The sequence below is a fragment of the Pelobates fuscus genome, chromosome 1, assembly GCF_036172605.1.
Source record: "Pelobates fuscus isolate aPelFus1 chromosome 1, aPelFus1.pri, whole genome shotgun sequence".
NCBI classification, from domain to species: Eukaryota; Metazoa; Chordata; class Amphibia; order Anura; family Pelobatidae; genus Pelobates; species Pelobates fuscus.
This window is the reverse complement of record NC_086317.1, coordinates 472,280,527-472,301,474: the sequence shown is the minus strand read 5'-3', so window position 1 is coordinate 472,301,474 and position 20,948 is coordinate 472,280,527. Positions and strand designations below refer to the sequence as shown.

The following is a 20,948-nucleotide window of genomic DNA, read 5'->3' as shown; positions in this document are numbered from 1 at the left end:
GCCATATCCATGGGTCCAGCGGGATGTTAGTGTGCAAGATCTGTGAAACCATAGTAGCAATTTGGTGCCATAGTTGCGCTGTGTGGGGGCATTCCCACCACATGTGAAGGTATGTTCCCTTCTGTCCGCAGCCCTTCCAGCATGAGTCGTTGTCTGACCTGCCCATCTGCTTGAGTCTTAAGGGGGTGAGGTACCACCTCATGAGGGTCTTGTAAGCCTGCTCTTTATGGTTGACGCAAATTGAGATGGTAGCTATAGCTTCCCAAATGTCGGCCCAGTCTGATGGGTCTTCTGCCGGGCCTAAGTCCCTCTCCCAAGCCGACACGTACGTGAGTGCTCCGTCTTTGGTGTGTTGTATTATGTGTGAGTATATCTCTGAGATTTGGCCTTTACGTGCTGGGGTTTGTAGGCATTGTTTTTCAAAGAGTGTCTGCTTTCTGGTCCCTCCCTGAGTTATTGTCGGGGTTTCTAGAAAGCTTTTTATTTGTATGTGGCGAAACATGTCGAAGGTGCGAAAAGGAGTGTTTTGTGGAAGTTCTGCGAATGGAATCGGGCGGCCGTCTTTGTAAAAGTGTTGTAGTCTCGTGAGGTCATTATCTTCGAAGCGGGTAAAGTCTTTGGGCGTCATGCCCGGTGGGAATTGAGTGTTCCGGAGTATGGGGGTTAGCGGGGAAATTTGGGTTGTCAGGCCATGTTTGTGTACGATTTTATCCCATACCTTAATAGTGTTTAGGATTGCCGGTGATGTTTGAGGGAGGGGGGGTCTCGCTGGTTTGGGCAGCCATATATACATTGAGGGGAAATCCCTGCCAAAAATATTGTGTTCCAGGTCGACCCATCTCTTTGCCCCTGGTGGAACGTGCCAGTTCTGTGCTTGTGCCAGCTGTGCAGCCTGATAATAATGAGTGAGGTGCGGGAGGCCCAGACCTCCTTGTTTGTTGGGTACATATAGGGTCTGTCTTTTTATTCTAGCGCGTCTGTTGGCCCATATAAATTTATCGATCTTTGACTGCAGCTGTTTGAAGTCTGTGGGGCGTATTGGGATCGGAAGAGTTTGGAATAGGTATAAAAGTCGCGGTAGGGCGTTCATCTTGACAGACGCCAACCGTCCTAGCCAGGATATCGGCATGTCTTGCCATCTATCTATGTCGCGGGTGATGTTTTGAATTGTAGGTGTGTAGTTCAGGTCATAGCAAAGGGAAAGGTCTGCCGGGATGGTTATACCCAGGTATTTAATGTGATTGAGAGTAAGGTCGAATGGATATATGTTGTGTATAGCTGTTTTAGTGGTGGGTTCTATGTGTATTGGTAGTACCTCCGTTTTGTTAATGTTGAGTTTATATCCCGAGACCTTGGCGTAGGCATGCAGGGCGTCTAAGAGTGGTGGTAGGGATGTGACTGGTTCTGTAATTGTTAGGAGCAGGTCGTCTGCGTATGCCGCCGTTTTGTATTCTTCCCCTCGTATCGTCATTCCTTTTATGTCCCTATGAAGTCTGAGGATTTGTAGGAGTGGTTCTAGGGACAGAGCGAAAAGTACTGGGGAAAGTGGGCATCCCTGGCGAGTACCGTTATGGATTGTGAAGGTTGGAGGGCGTGTGAGTGGGAGGAGGAGGTGTGCTTGTGGTGAGGCATAAAGCACGTGCAGGGCATTCATGAATTTTTGTGGGAGTCCAAATTTTTCTAGTGTGGCGAATAGGAAGGGCCATAGGAGCCTATCAAATGCCTTTTCGGCGTCTAGTGATAGGAAGAGGGCTGGGGTGTGTGTCTTGTGGGCTGACCAGATGAGGTTGTATGTTCGTCTCGTGTTGTCACTTGCCTGTCGTGTCGGTATGAAGCCCACTTGATCTGGGTTTATTAGTGTGGTTAGGTTGGGGCTTAGGCGGTCTGCTAGGATTTTGGTGAATATCTTAATATCCACATTTAGGAGTGAGATTGGTCGGTAATGTCCAGGGTCGAGATTAGTTTTGTTGGGTTTAGGTAGGAGGCATATATTCGCCTGTAGCATTTCATTCGGTAGATGGTCTCCCTGTAGTATGGTGTTATATAATGTGCACAGGTGTGGTATCAGATTGGGTGTGAATGTCTTGTAATATAGCCCAGTGAACCCATCTGGACCTGGGCTTTTGTTGGGCTTTAGCTCTTTTATCGTTCTTGCGAGTTCTTCTGGTGTTATGGGGTTGGCTAGGGTCTGTGCCGCTTCTGTTGTTAGGGAGGGTAGTGGTATTTGGGCTAGGTATTGGTCTATTAGTGTTTTGGTCAGCGTTGGGTGATGTCGTATTTCAGGGGTGTGGTCATATAGGGTTCTGAAGTATTCTTGAAAGACTCTGGCGATTCTGTCTGGGTCCTCTGTGATGTCCCCATTTGAAGTTATTTTATGTATTTGTTTGTGTTCGTTTCTTTTTTTGAGTCTGCGGGCGAGTAGTGTGTCGGCTTTGTTAGCTTTGTCGTAGTATAATTGTTTTGTCCAGAGTATCGCTTTGGCCGAGTCTTTCGCCATGTGCTCTTTTATCTCTGTCTGGCATTTTTTAATTTGTTCGTTGAGTTCTTGTGTTGGGTCTATTTTGTGTTTGGCCTCCAGGGTTCGTAGGGTCTGTAATGTTTGTTCGAGATGGGCTACCTGCTTTTTTTTGTGTATTGTTGCTTGGTTAATTAAGGCTCCTCTGATTACGGCTTTGTGTGCCGCCCATAGATTACCTTCGGAGCTTGCTGTGCCTTTGTTGATTTGGAAGTATTCCGTTATGGCTTTGTCAATAGTTTGTCTGATTTGTGGATTGTGTAGGAGGAGTGGGTTTAGGCGCCACGTCCAGGGTCTCGCCGTTCCGGGTAGGTTGAGCGTTAGTGTTATGTCTGCATGATCAGACCATGTGATGGGGCCTATTGCTGTGTTTTTGATCATGGGTGCTAGTGATGGAGATGCGAGAAAGAGGTCTATGCGGGAGTGTGATTGGTGTGGGTGCGAAAAAAAGGTGTAGTCTAGAGCTGTGGGGTGTTGAGCTCTCCATGTGTCTATGAGGCGTGTGCGTGAAATGAATGCTGAGAGTAGTTTATCTGCGTTCGCTGTTGGTGGTCTATTTTGTCTGCTGGTTTGTGAGCGGCGTCGGTCTACTTTTGGTGATGGGGTGGCGTTGAAGTCGCCACCGATTATGGAGTGGTGAGAGGGAAAGAGGGCTAGGTGAGCCTGTATTGTGTGCCAGAATGCGTTGGTTGGGGCGTTTGGCGCGTATAGGGTGGTGAACGCATAGGATTGTGTGCCTATCTTCCCTGCAACTGTGAGGTATCGGCCTTGAGGGTCCGCTACAGTCTTCTGTATAGAGAGGGGGCAGGATTTTCTTAGCACTATGGCTACCCCGTTATGTTTCTCTTGCGGAGAGCTGGCAAAGTGGTTAACTTTGTAGTGTCGGCTCAGGAGGGGGAACTGTTTGGCTCGAGTGTAGTGCATTTCCTGCAGTAGGAGTACGTCGGCTTTGGTTCTATTTGCCCATCTCATAAGTTGGTGTCTCTTAGAGGGGTTGTTTAGACCTTTGCAGTTGATTGATAGGCAGGTCAGAGTGGCTGGCATGCTGGTTGGTGCTGCAGTAGACCTTAGCGTGTGGGTTATCTGTCCGCGGGGGGTTGTTTTGGGTTGTGGTGTGTGGGTTGTGGATGGGGGGGTTAGGGTGGGGTGTGGGTGAGAAGCGCTGTTTTGGGGGAGTGTTTGTGTGGGGTTAGGAAGGATGAACCAATGGGGTGGGTGGGGGAAGGTGTTGGGTGGGGCCTGGTCTTACCAGTCAGTTGCCAGGCGTCGAGTGGGCGGTGTGGGTCGGTGTTGTTGGTGTTTGAGTTTTGTGTATGTGGATTTGTTGTTGCCTGTATGTTTTGGTGTGTGTCAAGTGTAGATAGTTGTGTTTGGTTGTTAGAGTTTGTGGGGAGGAAGGTAGTGTGACCGTGTGTCTCCTTCCCCTCTTCCCCGGGCACGAGGTGTCATCTTCACGGGTACGGTGTGTTTGTGGCGGGTTGTATGATTATGTGCTGTGTTGGTGCCGGGTAGTCTTCCGGGTTGTTTGTATGGTAGGGTTCTGGAGTTATGCTTTTTGTGTGTGTGTTTTTGTCCTGTCTGGGGTGGGGTCTTTGTTGAGTCGGCGTATAAGTTCTGGGATTTACGTTTGTGGTGGTTATAAACGTTTGTTGCTATCCTCATGGTGGTGGAACTCTCGTGTGGGTGGTCGTGCTATGGCTGTCGGGTGTGTGTGCAGTCGGGTGCGATTTGGTGTGTTCGTAGTTATGGCCTGTAGGCTTTGCTGACTAACCTGTCTGTGACTATTTTTCATTGTAAGTCCCAGTTTGCATGCTGGTGTGCTGTCTTCAGGGTGTCAGGTTTTCATGAAGTAATGGTGAAGCATTGGTAACATAACTTTAACGAGAGTAAACATAAACATAAACAACATGTCATCGAAACTTTTAAACATCACATATATAGTAGGTTCTTAGCATCCTAGCATCATGTGTTCAGGGTGGGTGTTTAGGTCCTGTGTAGGCTGTGGCGGGGTGGACGGTCCCTACTGCCCGGTTCCCGGGTTCCCCTTTTTTTGTGGGGGTCATCAACCTGTTACAGTTTGGGTGTTTGTCGTGCAGCTGCACTTTAGAAATGCATGTTACCCCTTAGAAATCTAGCAAGTGGGTGCTTCGTGTCAGGTGTCGGGGGTTAACCCCCTGTTGGTTCGTGGGGTTTGTATGCTGCCCTGCTTTTCTCCGGGGTGGTGCCCTTCTCCCCCCGGCACCCCCTTGCTATAGAGCTCCCTGTAGTGTCTTACATATTGGTTTGAGTGTGATCATTATGAGCAGTAATATAGACCTTTGTGTATAGTGGTCTCACATTGGGGTATGACAGTATTTCTCTGGTGTGTTGTCCTGCGTTTTGCCGGGGTGGTGTCCACCCTTTTTCGGCACCCCTTGCCTTAAGTGTACCTGGTAGTGGCAACTGTATGGGTTTGATTGCGTCAGTCGCAATTATTAACCTGAGCATTGATAAATATTAGCCCGGTATTGGGGTATAGCTGTATATTAACTGGTAAGCCATCTAGTGTGTTGTCTGGGTGTTGCCCGCCTCCCTCCGGCATCCATTGCCTTGAGTATACCCTGTGGTGGCAACCGTATTGATTCATTGGTGTCAGTTGGAGTTCTTAGTATAAACCTTGTTGAACAGTATCCCAGGGTTGGTGTATAGCAATATTGTACCAGCATGTTACCCCTCATTTAGTCGGGGTGGTACCATCTTCTCCCCGTTACCCCCCCGCCTTAAGTATACCCTGTGGTGGCAATCTTACTGGCTCGGTTGTGTCAGAAGTGGGCCTGAGCATAAACATAACTATATGTGAACATTAAACCTTAACCCCATATTGGGGTATAACAGCATGTTATAACAGTGATACTACCGATCTTGGAGTTATTAATGGAGTCCTTGTGCCCGGTCCTTGGCGTGGGTGCCTGGGCTCAGGTAGAATAAAATGAAGGAGTCCTATGCGCACCAAGCGCTGTTGTTCAGGTGTCCTTTTGTGGATGATCTTGCGAGGCCGATGAGGCGTTCTTCTTTGACTGTGTGCGCGCCATGTTTACGCGGGAATCAGTTCGTCGGTTTCGGCTTTCGTTTGCGGTAATTCGGGTGTCTGTCGTCGGGTATCGTAGTTGTAATCCCAGATGTGTCGCGAAGTCCCGCATGTCGGAGACTTGGTGGAGGGAGTAAGTTTGATCCCCTTTTTTTACCGTGATTCGGAAGGGGTGCCCCCACGTGTATCGCCAGCCGGCTTCCAGTAGGGCCGTAGTGAGGGGCTTAAGATCCCGGCGTTTTCTTAGTGTTGAAGGGGCCAAGTCCTGGTAAAATTGGAGCTGTTGTCCCTGGTAAGTTGGTGGGTGATCTCTCGCTGCTTTCATAAGCTGTTCCTTCATCGGGAAATGTAGCAATTTGACGATGATGTCCCTAGGTGTGTTTGAGTTAGGGAATGGGGGCCTCAATGCCCTGTGGGCTCTTTCGATGTAGATGTCTGGCCCTGGGGTGTCCGGTAGTAAGGACTGGAATATTGCTGTGATGGTGGGGAGTATTGCCTCCGGCAGGACAGATTCCGCCAGGCCTCTGATGCGTATATTTTGCCTGCGAGATCTGTTATTTAGATCCTCCATTCCGTCTTCTAGAAATAGGATTCTGTCTTTCAGCATCCCTATGTCTTTGCTGTGATCTAGCACCTGGGTTTGTGTTTCTTTAAGCGCTCTTTCTGTGGCGCCGGTGCGTGAGGCCAGTGCCTCTATGTCGCCTTTGAGGCCTGCAATTTGTTTTTCAAGAGCTGCTGTGGTGTAGGCTTTTATGTCTGCCGACGTTTCTTTCAGCATTAGCCGCAGGTCCTCTTTGGTGAGGGGTGTCGAGTGGGTGCTCTCGTGTTCGCTCTCTTCAGAGTCTGAACCGGAGTTTCCCTGGCTCTGGGCCCAAGATGGCTGCCTGTCTTCCTTTGCCCGGAACATCGTGGCCACGGATGGTGTCGAATCCTTTTTCTTTTTTGCTCCCCCCATGAGGGTAAGTGTTATCTTTGGTTGTGGGTAGTTTGGCACCTGTTTAGCACTTGTGTGGAGGCTGATGGATGCGGATTTCGTGCCCGGGGTGAGAGAGCTGAGGGAACACACGTCCTACTCCATTGACAGTTAGGCTCCGCCCCGTCTCTGCTTCATTTTTAACATGGTTCTCTGAGAAGTGAGAAGACTTATTTAAAGGAACACTATAGGGTCAGGAACACAAACATGTATTCCTCACCCTATAGTGTTAAAACCACAATCCAGACCCGTTCGTCCCCCTAAATATGGTAAAATCTTATTTTTATTCAAGTCTACAGCTGCTGGCTCTGCCCCTGATCTGCCTGCTTGGCTGACTTCATCAGAAGTGATTCTCTGAGCCAATCACAATGCTTTCCCATAGGAAAGTAATGGATTGACTGAGCTTGTCAAGGAGACAGATCAAGGGCAGAGCCAGCACAAGTCAAACACAGCCCTGGCCAATCGGCATCTCCTCATAGAAATGCATTGATTCAATGCATCTCTATTAGGAAAGTTCAGTGGAGACACTGAATGGCAGTCACGCTGTGCAGCACTGCCACAGGAAGCACCTCTAGTTGCCATCTAAAGAGTGGGCTGTGGAGGTATCCCTAGGCTGTAATGTAAACACTGCATTTTCTCTGAAAAGACAGTGTTTACTGCAAAAAGCCTGAAGGGAATAATTCTACTTACAAATACAATAAGCTGTAGTTGTTCTCATGACTATAGTGTCCCTTTTAATATCTTTTATATAAATGGATAGTTAAAGGGACAATTTAGGCACCAAAACAAGTTGTGCTGAATGAAGCAGTTTTATTGTATAGATCCATACCCCTGCAGTCTCACTGACATATTCTCTGCCATTTTTGTGGAGCTGCAAGGCAGGTAAGATCACATGATGGATTTCAATACAACGTAACTGTGGTCACAGAAACAGCACAGAGTTTTATAGACAGAATTGATTAGACAGATTACGTCAAGGCGACAGTCTAATAATAAATAAAATATAAATTGCAGACATTACTGTGATGTAATAATGTGGGTAAGCAGGTTGAAATCGTTTTTTAGAAAGATTATATCACATTCAGAAAATGGCTGAACTCTCCTAAATATGTCGGGTACATTTTTAATAGATCTCTTTGGGATTGATGATGACGACTTATGGCTAAGATGACACACAACAAAGGATATTTTATTTAAATAGTTTCTTATTTGATCCATGTCAATTATAAATAGATGGGTATGGTAGGGGAGATGAGACTGTGTGTCGTTTTTAATTTTCATTTCAGTTTGTGATCTTTCCCAGTCTACTATTGCATTGCCAGTGATAATTATGAATCCCTAATTGCTCTGGTATTATGAACAGCTGTTCCAGAGTCCAGTGCATGTACAAGGGCTTTGAAAGTGCTGTAAGACCTGTGCTGGGCGGCAAATTTAGGGCTGGGTATGACTGACAGACTTCCCCCTCATGCAGACCATGCAGGATGCACTGTTGAGGCACTCTGTGCATGGTCCTAGTGCCCAATACCCTCCAACATTTTGAAATGTTGTTAATAGATCACACAGTTTGTAGTCTGTTGCATTAGATACTGATAAATACTGCATTCTTGTAAATCATGTGGTCCTTATTACTGTTTGATCCTGTATCATAGATGTTACGAGGAGATGCACTTTTTAACTTGCAGTGTAAGGAGGAACCAAATCCTACAGAGATCAGCCCAGGTGAGGCACACTGAGACACTTACTGTATATTAATGTCTTACACATAGTGTGCAGGCAGTGATATACACACCCTCTGCCAAGACACTGAGACACTTACTGTATATAGAAACATAGAATGTGATGGCAGATAAGAACCATTCGGCCCATCTAGTCTGCCCAATTTTCTAAATACTTTAATTAGTCCCTGGCCTTATCTTATCTTATGCCTATCCCACGCATGCTTAAACTCATTTACTGTGTTAACCTCTACCACTTCAGCTGGAAGGCTATTCCATGCATCCACTACCCTCTCAGTAAAGTAATACTTCCTGATATTAATTTTAAAGATTATTAATATCTTACACACAGTGTGCAGGCAGTGATATACACACCCTCTGCTGACACACACGGTGACACAACTACTGAGACCCTTACTGTATATTAATATCTTACACAGTGTGCAGGCAGTGATATACACACCCTCTGCTAACACACTGACACACACTGTGACACAGAACCACTGAGACCCTTGCTGTATATTAATATCTTACACACAGTGTGCAGGCAGTGATATACACACCCTCTACTAACACACTGACACACACTGTGACACACAACTACTGAGACACTTACTGTATATTAATATCTTACACACAGTGTGCAGGCAGTGATATACACGCCCTCTGCATACACATTGACACAGACTGTGACACAGAACTACTGAGACACTTACTGTATATTAATATCTTACACACAGTGAGAAGGCAATGATATACACACCCTCTGCATACACATTGACACACACACTGTGACACAGAACTACTGAGACACTTACTGTATATTAATATCTTACACACAGTGTGCAGGCAGTGATATACACACCCTCTGCTAACACACTGACACACACTGTGACACAGAACTACTGAGACCCTTACTGTATATTAATATCTTACACACAGTGTGCAGACAGTGATATACACACCCACTGCTAACACACTGACACACCCTGTGATACAGAATTACTGAGACACTTACTGTATATTAATATCTTACACACAGTGTGCAGGCAGTGATATACACGCCCTCTGCATACACATTGACACAGACTGTGACACAGAACTACTGAGACACTTACTGTATATTAATATCTTACACACAGTGAGAAGGCAGTGATATACACACCCTCTGCTAACACACTGACACACACTGTGACACAGAACCACTGAGACACTTACTGTATATTAATATCTTACGCACAGTGTGCAGGCGGTGATATACACACCCTCTGCTAACACACTGACACACACTGTGACACAGAACTACTGAGACACTTACTGTATATTAATATCTTGCACACAGTGTGCAGGCAGTGATATACACACCCTCTGCTAACACACTGACACACACACTGTGACACAGAACTACTGAGACACTTACTGTATATTAATATCTTACACACAGTGTGCAGGCAGTGATATACACACCCTCTGCTAACACACTGACACACACACTGTGACACAAAACTACTGAGACACTTACTGTATATTAATATCTTACACACAGTGTGCAGGCGGTGATATACACACCCTCTGCTAACACACTGACACACACTGTGACACAGAACTACTGAGACACTTACTGTATATTAATATCTTACACACAGTGTGCAGGCAGTGATATACACACCCTCTGCTAACACACTGACACACACTGTGACACAGAACTACTGAGACACTTACTGTATATTAATATCTTACACAGTGTGCAGGCAGTGATCTACACACCCTCTGCTAACACACTGACACACACTGTGACACAGAACTACTGAGACACTTACTGTATATTAATATCTTGCACACAGTGAGAAGGCAGTTATATACACACCCTCTGCTAACACACTGACACACACTGTGACTCAGAACCACTGAGACACTTACTGTATATTAATATCTTGCACACAGTGAGAAGGCAGTGATATACACACCCTCTGCATACACATTGACACAGACTGTGACACAGTGTGCAGGCAGTGGTGTCTGTTCTTACGAAGTGTTGGTCTGTTGCAGATGGAGCCAGTAGTAGTTCTGATACAGAGGGAGATCCCAGCCTTCATTACCCACAGGATTCGACAAAGGAAGAAAATGGAATCACACAGGATTTTAAGGTATAAAATTTTTATATTTTCATTGTTTTTATAATTACAGATAGTAATCTGGGGTGGATCCAGGATACTCCTGTCACCACAACAACTATAGGCATGCTGCAGGGGTTATGGTGCCTGGAGTGTTTCTTTAATAAAATTTCTACATCTAATAATATTATAGGTGCTGGCCTTTACAGATGTGTCGACATCAGACTGCACACGTCAGGATCTCAGTGTTGGGCACCAATCAGTGGCCGTGGAGGTATTACAGTGTATTTTTTGTTTGGAGTAGATGTTACTTGGAAATGTTTAGCAGCATTGAATTCACATAGCTGGTCTTGGTATTCAGACCTCGCAATGCTTTGCCAGCCACGTCTCTGTTAAGCACCGTGGGAACCATAATACAAAATAGTGGTGGCTGTCATTTGCCTCTTCAACATTTGGATGACAACCTAATATACAGTGAAACTGCTGTGATATTATCTATAGCGCACTTTAACACTAATGATAAAAAAAAGTGGAACGAACGATTTTCCAAGCGTACAGGGGAAATGTAGTTTAAATCAGTACTAGATTCAGTGTCTGTATGTGCTCAAACTCAGATTGGGAACGCAGGCTGATATAATCAAGAACCTGTCTTCTCTGGTTAGGAAAACCTATGCTTCACGATTTACTATACAGCTACGAGTAAAATGCTAATATTCTTTGTTATCGTCTAGCATAGAGAGAGAGATATTGACATTTATACATTCTAGAACATCATTTGACCTGTATGACTGCTTGATCTTGTATCCCAGACAGAGCGAGGAGATGTTCTATTTACAGCGCCATGTAAAGAGGAAACAAATCCTACAGATATGTGCCCAGGTAAGGACCACCAAGAAGGGAATCTGATCTCTTTATCTTTGCACCTCACTCATTCTCCAGTTTGATCTTTTTATGTGTAAACAAAAGTATGACCTCCCCCACCCCCTCTCAAAAAAAAAAGTTTTCAATCTAAACAAATGTTTGTTGGACACATATATTCTGTGCTGTAGTTTAATATTGCATATTATGCCGCTGAGAAAAATAAATGTTAGTTTCCTACCCAGCGCTGTAGGTTAAAAAAAGAAAATATAGTAAACTTGGCTGGCAAATAAAATCTGTATATATTTTTTAAGGATGTAGAGAGATGAGGCTGTGTTTTAGATCTGTTTGTATAATATAATTATAAGTTCTAAATGTACACGTCAAAGGGCATTTAATAAGGAAGGATAATTCTATGTATTGTTAAATTATAAATTCTAACTGTAATACAATTCTACATAACAAATCATGGAAAGAGAAAGTTCATTTTATACTATTCCTTTTTCATATAGGTTTAGCTATAGGTTGGGAAGCCAAGCTGAAATGCAATGACAAGTTTTCTTCTACTGTAAAAAATGATACTGGTGTCACCCGGAGTCATCCTGGAACAAGCTTTAGGACTCTAAATTTACCAAGAATAATGCAGAAAAATTCTGACAACAATCTTCCTACTGACATGGACTTTCATGATGAATTTAATCTCACAGACACTGCTGAACAACACAGGGGCATAGACTTTTCCTTTCCACATATTAAATATGGTAAAATAGACCCTAATGTAGAAAAACACAGATGCAGGATAAACTTCACTAACACATCGGCCTTCAGAGCTCACCAACAGGCTCACCGAAGTGCGCACCAGACAGCGCGGAAGCACATTCTAAATTATATATGTTCCGATTGCGGAAAAGGTTTTCACCAAGTGACACATCTCGTGAGACACAAGCGAATGCATACAGGAGAGAAACCTTTTGTATGTTCTGAATGTGGAAGTGCTTTTTCCCAGAGTGCACACCTTGTTACACATAAAAAGAAACACACAGGAGAGAGACCATTTGCGTGTTCTGAGTGTGGGAGACGTTTTACAATGAAACAAACCCTTGATAGACATAAAATAATTCACACTGGAGAGAAACCATTCTGCTGTTCTGAATGCAATAAAAGCTTCTCTACTCGATCTGTTCTTGTTAGACACCAGCAAATTCACAAAGGAGAGAAAACATTCAAATGTCCATATTGTGAGCGACGATTTAGCAGAAACTCCAATCTTATTAGACATGAAACAATTCACACAAGAGAGAGAAACCAAAGGCGTAAATGAGCACCGAAAAATATTTACGCAGATTGCTGATCATTCAAGTGTTTTATGATGATTTGTTTCTATTATTGTATAAAATTGAACTTTTGTTATGATAGTCAAAAGGTTTATATTTATTTAAAGAACAAAACTCCAGTGTTTCTGTCTTTTATTTCTGTGTTATTGCAATAAAAGAAAATACAATGTGTGTGTGTGTGTGTGGCCTCCTCACAAGGTGAATAATTTCATAAATGGATTGAGATCACAAAATATAAAATAGAAAGATGGAAAATAATAAATACTAAAATATAAACAAACCAAGTCCATTAATAGTAAATAAGAGCAATGTAAAGACTACTAACTTACTAGCAATGTGTTTGCAGTAATAAAGGATGAAGGGGAGTAGAGCTAATGAACCGTAGTTTACAAGAAAATGTGATCATGAAGAATAACTGTGGGTTTGGAGCTCGGCAGCCAATGTTGATGAACAGAATTTCTGTTCCCATTCACTGCTAAAATCCAGTTATTAATGCATCCTATTCAAGCTATTCATACACTATATTGTTGGCGGAGGGGAGTGCACAATGACATGTACGTACCACTAATTCTGGGCTATGATGACTTTCAGAGGCTCAGAAATAGAAGCACAGTCTAAAGTTCTACCTCTAACAGATATGTAGCAGCCCTTGCAAATGCAATGACACCGCCGTAACTGTCTCAAGAGTCCCCTGTTCTTTCTGCAACTGAGAAGGGAAAATTGATTTTGGAGCAAAATTCCAACTTGTATTGTGTTTGTGAAGTTGCTCCTAGGTGGGTGATTCAGCTGGAAATTGTATCTGCCCTTCACTGGAGTACACAATGTACTCAATGTTTGACAGCATTGCCACCCTTCCCAAATCACCAAGAGATCTGGGACAGGCACTTTGAGATATCTTTATTCTTGTCCAAAGCATGTTGACAAAGCAGCTCTCCTCACTGTTTCCTGGATAAAACTCCCTCCTAGTTGAAGACTCTCACAGTATATCCTCTTACAAAGATATATGACGGTTTATGTCAGTCATTGTCTGCAATCACCAAAATTGTAGAAATAACCAGACCCAGCTATGGGACTTTCAGAAAACCAGAGTGCTGACAGTCATCGAAGATATTATTACTTTCTTACAAAAGCTAAGCCTCATGGCCTTGTATGCAGCTTCATAAAAAAAAAAACCATACATACATTGATAAAATGCTCAACATAGCATGCACCACATTTCTACCTGAAGATACTGTTATACAGTCCACAGAGTACCTTGATTGCATGTAATAAAGAGTAAAGAACACAAGGAGTAGGCATTTTGACAAATGAGAAATGGGTGTTATGTTGCAGCCCCTATTTGAGAATAAAGTGTCTAGAGAAACAAAGTTTGGTATTTAGATGAAGAAGAAGAACCTTAAAGAGATGGAAGGAAGGTCTTCATATGTCCTGGTTTGCAATCAAAGGTTATGTGCCTTTTGTGACAAGCACAGCTTTGGAAATTAAGGTGGTGGTTTTTCATGCACAGACTGGAGACACAAGTTAGCTAATGTATTTACTTAAGTACAAATAGACCCATTCTGAATGGGGCAAACAATCTGGTTCCATAAAAGGCCATTTAGACCGGAAATCAGGGCATTATTCATAAGAGATATATCAATAATTTAAATAATTAAAGCCGGTGAGAGAGCTCAGTTGGTAAATTCCCTGACTACAAATCCTGTTCACAAATGCAAGGTCAGAGGTTCAAATCCTGAGAAGAAGAAAAAGACAAGTACCATCAATCCCAGTAGGGTCAACTCCTTCCAAAGTCAATAAAATGAGTGCCATCAATTGGGTAATAATACCATCTATTACTTTTCAGCTGCTGATTTGAAAAGCGCTTTGAGTCTCACTGGGAGAAAGGCGCTATATAAATACTAGTTATTATTATTTGAATTGTCAAATGGAGCACTTTGATTGGTCTCACCTCTCATAAGACTTGCTTGGTAATGCAAACAAGGTAAAGACAGCACATTTACCATCTTTAAAATTTGCACACAGCTTTAGAGAGCAAGGTTAGGTCTCTACACGCACTGCCATATGCAAAAATGTGTTTGAGCCGGTCTGTCTAAATCCAATTCATGGTAATTGTCAAACAGATCGATTCTGAATTGTTTTATCTGTGCAAATAAAATTGATTTTGTCTGGTGTTATTAACCGGAATTGTATTATTGCTTAAGTCTCACAGTGGAGATGAGAATCCATATAAAGAATGCAGCTATTAAAGTAGCAGGAATGTTTTGTAGAATGCATGAATATTGTGTTGCCAATGGGTAATTCCACATCTTGAATTCTATATTACTGTGTTAATGTTAATGTTATTTACTAAGGTGAGATTTCAATGTGGATTTCAAACTTCAGGCCAGAGTAGCTGTAACGGACCGTTAAGCACACAAGGGGTTAAAATCCGTTGAGGCGATATTCCCCTTCCAGATAAACGAGCAGCTACTGCAATCACCAATCTCCCGAACAGGAAACACAAATTCTCCAACTCCCGAACTGGAAACACACAAACTCTCCAACTCCCGAACTGGAAACACACAAATTCTCCAACTCCCGAACTGGAACCATACGAATGCTGTAAACAGCCGAACAGGAAAAAACATACGAACAGTTTAAATTTCTGGCAGTCGAACTGTAACAGCATACAATCCAATTCCCCCGAGAAAGAGACACTTCGTTTGGAGGGTCAAGCAGTTATCTTATTTACTGGGGCTACCTGCCCGGCTTTTTTGCAGGTCTTCCACTTGGTGGACACTCCCCTCGGGGACCAGATGGAAAACTGGGATACATAGTGGACATTGACTAATCACAAGCTTACACATGTAAATACTCCCACAATGCATTATAATCCCTCCTCTCTGTCCTGGAGAAGTAATTCTATTATCTCCAAGGACAGAGGCAAAACTCCATTAGCCACATGTTAGTAAAAATACATAAAATTACACAGTGTTACAATTACTACATAAAACATATACATTCAACATATCCCCAGATAGCTTAGATCTGAGCGCACATTGTGACGAAGTGCCCTTCGCCACTTGGGCCTGGAGAGGACTGCTTGCCAGCCTCTTGCCATGTGATTATGGTCCCTGGGAGATTGGGCCCTTTTAAAAAACGTATTCGGCCCTAACAGAGTGCATGTCACTCATTCTGGCCCTTTAAACACAGTGGGGCCATTCGGTACTTGCCCTGTGTGAGCGGTGATACCCCCAGATAGCTATGCCATGGAGCCTATTCATATAATGAAAGACTAGGGGAAAGACTTTAGCTCCATGGCAATTGAACTGTGTGAATAGGATCTGAGCGCTATTCGGTAGTTTTGTGCGTTCAGATCCCAGCTATCTGGGGATATGTTACATGTCTGTGTGTTATGTATAAAAAGTAACTTTATGTATTTTAAAGTGTTTTACTGTCTTTGTGTAACTATGTGCTCAATGGAGTCTGCCTCTATCCCTGGATAATTGGATTACTTCCCCCCATTGTCTCCAGGATAGAGGCCTCTGTAAAACCTGTGTGAGCCAGATTTTGCCATGCTGCCAGCCAGGGCCCAAAAGATACTTTTACTAACTTTTGAACCCCTGGTCTGATTCATGCCAATTTTTAATATGTTGTTCCCCTGAATGGATTGATTGTGGATATGTATTTTTATGTGAATATGATGTATGGTTTTAAAGATACAGAGTATGTGTGGAAACTGTATTTTTACTGTATGTAATAATTATGTTAACTGTTTATCTGAGGGGAGGGGATGTGTGGGTTGTACTGTTACTTGATTGGTTATTTTATGCCTCCCCCTGGGTATGTCCTGTATGTGCACAACCGTAATAAAAACCAGGCTGGGTGTGCCAGCACCTCAGACCACTGCTTGACCCTCAACACGGAGCCTTGTCTCGTTCTTGGGGGGGATTCACTGTATGCTGTTGGAGATTGATTGCTAGGAGTGTAAGCTGATGTCTGCTTTTCCTGTTCGTCTGCTAGCAGCTATTCGTGAGGTTCCAGTTTGGAGTGCTATTTTGTATCCAGTTCGGGAGTTTGGTGTTCTGCAGTAGCTGTGCCTGTCTCTCAGAAAGGGGCATATCGCCTAAACGGATTTTAACCACTTGTCTGCTGAAACGGTCCGTTACACACATTATTACCGAATGGCGCTTAGATCACATACATACAGTTCAATCGCCATGGAGCCAAAGTCTTTCACATAGTCTTTTGTTACACGAATGGGCTCCATGGCATAGCTATCTGGGGTAACACTGCTCACATAGGGAAAGTACTGAACGGACGGCGTTCGTATGAATTGCAGGAGAAGGGAGGTCGGCGACTCAGCGGTGCTCGTGCAAATAAGTGTCCGTTTTGAGTTCCATAGATTTGGAGCTGAACACCGCTGGCCGTTTGGCGCTGGATCTATCTCCTATCTATCTATGCAGGAACTGATGCGCATGCACGTGAGTGCCATGCACACATTAAGCCTTCCCCATAGGAAAGCATAGAATCAATGTTATCCTATGGGGGGGTTTTCAGACTCTAAATGTTCTCATGCAAAGTGAGAGGACACCCAGCGTCGTTTAATGGTTTTAACCTCTGTGAATTGAGGAGGCGCCTCTAGAGGCAGTCTTAACCCTGTAATGTAAAGAGACATTAACCCTGTAATGTAAAGAGACATTAACCCTGTAATGTAAAGAGACATTAACCCTGTAATGTAAAGAGACATTAACCCTGTGATGTAAAGAAACATTAACCCTGTAATGTAAAGAGACATTAACCCTGTGATGTAAAGAAACATTAACCCTGTAATGTAAAGAGACATTAACCCTGTAATGAAAAGAAACATTAACCCTGTAATGTAAAGAGACATTAACCCTGTAACGTAAAGAGACATTAACCCTGTAATGTAAAGAAACATTAACCCTGTAATGTAAAGAAACATTAACCCTGTAATGTAAAGAGACATTAACCCTGTAATGTAAAGAGACATTAACCCTGTGATGTAAAGAAACATTAACCCTGTAATGTAAAGAGACATTAACCCTGTAATGTAAAGAGACATTAACCCTGTGATGTAAAGAAACATTAACCCTGTAATGTAAAGAAACATTAACCCTGTAATGTAAAGAGACATTAACCCTGTAACGTAAAGAGACATTAACCCTGTAATGTAAAGAGACATTAACCCTGTAATGTAAAGAAACATTAACCCTGTAATGTAAAGAAACATTAACCCTGTAATGTAAAGAGACATTAACCCTATAATGTAAAGAGACATTAACCCTGTAATGTAAAGAAACATTAACCCTGTAATGTAAAGAGACATTAACCCTGTAATGTAAAGAAACATTAATCCTGTAATGTAAAGAGACATTAACCCTGTAATGTAAAGAAACATTAACCCTGTAATGTAAAGAAACATTAACCCTGTAATGTAAAGAGACATTAACCCTGTAATGTAAAGAAACATTAACCCTGTAATGTAAAGAGACATTAACCCTGTAATGTAAAGAGACATTAACCCCGTAATGTAAAGAGACATTAACCCTGTAATGTAAAGAAACATTAACCCTGTAATGTAAAGAAACATTAACCCTATAATGTAAAGAGACATTAACCCTGTAATGTAAAGAAACATTAACCCTGTAATATAAAGAGACATTAACCCTGTAATGTAAAGAAACATTAATCCTGTAATGTAAAGAGACATTAACCCTGTAATGTAAAGAAACATTAACCCTGTAATGTAAAGAAACATTAACCCTGTAATGTAAAGAGACATTAACCCTGTAATGTAAAGAGACATTAACCCTGTAATGTAAAGAGACATTAACCCTGTAATGTAAAGAGACATTAACCCTGTAACGTAAAGAGACATTAACCCTGTAACGTAAAGAGACATTAACCCTGTAATGTAAAGAAACATTAACCCTGTAACATAAAGAAACATTAACCCTGTAACGTAAAGAGACATTAACCCTGTAATGTAAAGAGACATTAACCCTGTAATGTAAAGAAACATTAACCCTGTAATGTAAAGAAACATTAACCCTGTAACGTAAAGAGACATTAACCTTGTAACGTAAAGAGACATTAACCCTGTAATGTAAATAGACATTAACCCTGTAATGTAAAGAGACATTAACCCTGTAATGTAAAGAGACATTAACCCTGTAATGTAAAGAGACATTAACCCTGTAACGTAAAGAGACATTAACCCTGTAATGTAAAGAAACATTAACCCTGTAACGTAAAGAGACATTAACCCTGTAACGTAAAGAGACATTAACCCTGTAACGTAAATAGACATTAACCCTGTAATGTAAAGAGACATTAACCCTGTAATGTAAAGAAACATTAACCCTGTAATGTAAAGAGACATTAACCCTGTAATGTAAAGAGACATTAACCCTGTAATGTAAAGAGACATTAACCCTGTAATGTAAAGAGACATTAACCCTGTAATGTAAAGAGACATTAACCCTGTAATGTAAAGAAACATTAACCCTGTAATGTAAAGAGACATTAACCCTGTAATGTAAAGAGACACTAACCCTGTAATGTAAATAGACATTAACCCTGTAATGTAAAGAGACATTAACCCTGTAATGTAAAGAAACATTAACCCTGTAATGTAAAGAGACATTAACCCTGTAACGTAAAGAAACATTAACCCTGTAATGTAAAGAAACATTAACCCTGTAATGTAAAGAGACATTAACCCTGTAATGTAAATAGACATTAACCCTGTAATGTAAAGAGACATTAACCCTGTAATGTAAAGAAACATTAACCCTTTAATGTAAAGAGACATTAACCCTGTAACGTAAAGAGACATTAACCCTGTAATGTAAAGAGACATTAACCCTGTAATGTAAAGAAACATTAACCCTGTAATGTAAAGAGACATTAACCCTGTAATGTAAAGAAACATTGACCCTGTAATGTAAAGAGACATTAACCCTGTAATGTAAAGAGACATTAACCCTGTAATGTAAAGAAACATTAACCCTGTAATGTAAAGAGACATTAACCCTGTGATGTAAAGAGACATTAACCCTGTAATGTAAATAGACATTAACCCTGTAATGTAAAGAGACATTAACCCTGTAATGTAAATAGACATTAACCCTGTAATGTAAAGAGACATTAACCCTGTAATGTAAAGAAACATTAACCCTGTAATGTAAAGAGACATTAACCCTGTAATGTAAAGAAACATTAACCCTGTAATGTAAAGAGACATTAACCCTGTAATGTAAAGAGACATTAACCCTGTAATGTAAATAGACATTAACCCTGTAATGTAAAGAAACATTAACCCTGTAATGTAAATAGACATTAACCCTGTAATGTAAAGAAACATTAACCCTGTAATGTAAAGAGACATTAACCCTGTAATGTAAATAGACATTAACCCTGTAATGTAAAGAGACATTAACCCTGTAATGTAAAGAAACATTAACCCTGTAATGTAAAGAGACATTAACCCTGTAATGTAAAGAAACATTAACCCTGTAATGTAAAGAGACATTAACCCTGTAATGTAAAGAGACATTAACCCTGTAATGTAAAGAGACATTAACCCTGTAATGTAAAGAGACATTAACCCTGTAATGTAAAGAGACATTAACCCTGTAATGTAAAGAAACATTAACCCTGTAATGTAAAGAGACATTAACCCTGTAATGTAAAGAGACATTAACCCTGTAATGTAAAGAAACATTAACCCTGTAATGTAAAGAGACATTAACCCTGTAATGTAAAGAAACATTAACCCTGTAATGTAAAGAGACATTAACCCTGTAATGTAAAGAAACATTAACCCTGTAATGTAAAGAGACATTAACCCTGTAATGTAAATAGACATTAACCCTGTAACGTAAAGAGACATTAACCCTGTAACGTAAAGAAACATTAACCCTGTAACGTAAAGAAACATTAACCCTGTAACGTAAAGAGACATTAACCCTGTAATGTAAAGAAACATTAACCCGGTAATGTAAAGAGACATTAACCCTGTGATGTAAAGAGACATTAACCCTGTAACGTAAAGAGACATTAACCCTGTAATGTAAAGAGACATTAACCCTGTAATGTAAAGAAACATTAACCCTGTAATGTAAAGAGACATTAACCCTGTAATGTAAAGAAACATTAACCCTGTAATGTAAAGAGACATTAACCCTGTAATGTAAAGAAACATTAACCCTGTAATGTAAAGAGACATTAACCCTGTAATGTAAATAGACATTAATCCTGTAACGTAAAGAGACATTAACCCTGTAACGTAAAGAAACATTAACCCTGTAATGTAAAGAAACATTAACCCGGTAATGTAAAGAGACATTAACCCTGTAATGTAAAGA

General features: G+C 41.7%; 1 protein-coding gene across 2 annotated transcripts in view; it reads left to right on the top strand.

Moving 5' to 3' along the window:
* LOC134572705 (histone-lysine N-methyltransferase PRDM9-like) overlaps window positions 1–12,703 on the top strand; it is a 34,794-nt gene extending 22,091 nt beyond the window's left edge. For both annotated transcript variants that reach the window (XM_063431821.1, XM_063431829.1), the window contains 5 exons: window positions 8,205–8,274; window positions 10,320–10,417; window positions 10,578–10,658; window positions 11,194–11,263; window positions 11,755–12,703. In XM_063431821.1, the coding sequence (XP_063287891.1) occupies window positions 8,205–8,274; window positions 10,320–10,417; window positions 10,578–10,658; window positions 11,194–11,263; window positions 11,755–12,563 (1,128 nt within the window). In that variant the 3' untranslated portion in view covers window positions 12,564–12,703. The remainder of the gene's footprint in view (window positions 1–8,204; window positions 8,275–10,319; window positions 10,418–10,577; window positions 10,659–11,193; window positions 11,264–11,754) is intronic.
* The last annotated feature ends 8,245 nt before the right edge of the window (window positions 12,704–20,948 follow it).